Source organism: Morone saxatilis, unplaced genomic scaffold (genome assembly GCF_004916995.1).
Source record: "Morone saxatilis isolate NCDOM2014 unplaced genomic scaffold, NCSU_SB_2.0 Contig14, whole genome shotgun sequence".
NCBI classification, from domain to species: Eukaryota; Metazoa; Chordata; class Actinopteri; family Moronidae; genus Morone; species Morone saxatilis.
The window spans coordinates 60,121-61,245 of record NW_023339696.1 but is presented as its reverse complement, the minus strand read 5'-3'; the positions used below and the strand labels follow the sequence as shown (position 1 = coordinate 61,245).

The 1,125-nt window shown below is 45.2% G+C and overlaps 1 protein-coding gene across 1 annotated transcript in view; it reads right to left on the bottom strand.

Annotated features, from left to right (window-relative positions):
* Positions 1-1,125, bottom strand: part of LOC118323022 (serine/threonine-protein kinase SMG1-like) — a 43,921-nt gene that overhangs the window by 3,124 nt on the left and 39,672 nt on the right. The window contains exons 34-35 of the mRNA XM_035654934.1: positions 595-875; positions 116-325 (exon numbers count right to left, since the gene is read on the bottom strand). Coding sequence (XP_035510827.1) covers positions 116-325; positions 595-875 — 491 coding nt within the window. The remainder of the gene's footprint in view (positions 1-115; positions 326-594; positions 876-1,125) is intronic.

The window sequence follows — 1,125 nt, the reverse complement described above, 5'->3', positions numbered from 1 at the left end:
GTCATACTAGAAGCAAGCAACATTTTCAGTGTTAGTAAATATATGACAAACACGTGTGAATATGTGTGCTCATTTTAACCTTTGACGAGAACATAAACACAGCTTCAGTCTGTACCTGAAACATGGCAATGTGCAGCTGGCTCCTCTGCAGGCTGGCCTTGGTGGCTTCCAGGTTGGCGTCTAACCTCCTCAGCAGATCTACTTTCTTCCAGGCTGTGTCGTAGGAGGAGGCCAGCACTGTGGCTCTGTTCAGCAGCAGCTGGGAGACCCGGCCTGATGCCAGGCTCTGCTCCACTGCCTTCTTACAAAGCTCATCCAGAGACACCTTCAGAGTCAACACAGACAGTGCTTAAGTCAAAATAAGGTCAGATACTGATTGATATGTGGGGATCTTTTTGTACACTGAAACAGTAAAAAGGGTCTATGAGTACTATCCAGAATCATACCTATACAGTATATAAGTGATAATGCAGTGACTCAGGTACAGGCCTCTACAGTACAAGTATCTGACTTGCATATGCGATTGCACTGTGCGAATGAGAGAAATGATTTGGCGCTATACAAATAAAACTGAATTGAATTGAATTGTGGTACCTTGCTCTCTGCACCAAAGTCTTTTGCCTCCACCTGGGCAACAACGTCCAGGCCGAGGGCAGACAGGGTGCTGCAGAGGCCCAGGCCGAGGGCTTGGCTGGGCAGACCCATGAGCATCTGCCGAACAAACTCCGCTGTGAAGGCTTGGATGGGGCGGGTCATCTGCTCCTCACTGACCACCGTCACACCTGAGCCTGCTGCACTGGGCCGCCGGTACAGAGGCTTCCCCAAACCAACTGGTCCATTTGTAGGTAACAGGTCCTCAGCTGGGGGGCAGTTACCTAAACACACCAGAATTGTCACAGACTTAATATAATACTAACAGATTCATTTTTTAAATTCATTTTCCAAGCAAAAATGTTAATTGTTTGTGATGACGTTACATGAACATTTTTCACATTTAGTTCGACATTTTATAAACCATTAGGCAGATTAATCGATAATGAAAATATTTGTTAGTTGCAGCCCTTCTGAAAAGCTAACCAATGAACTTTTACCACTGATGATTATTGACCATGAATACAATTTAAA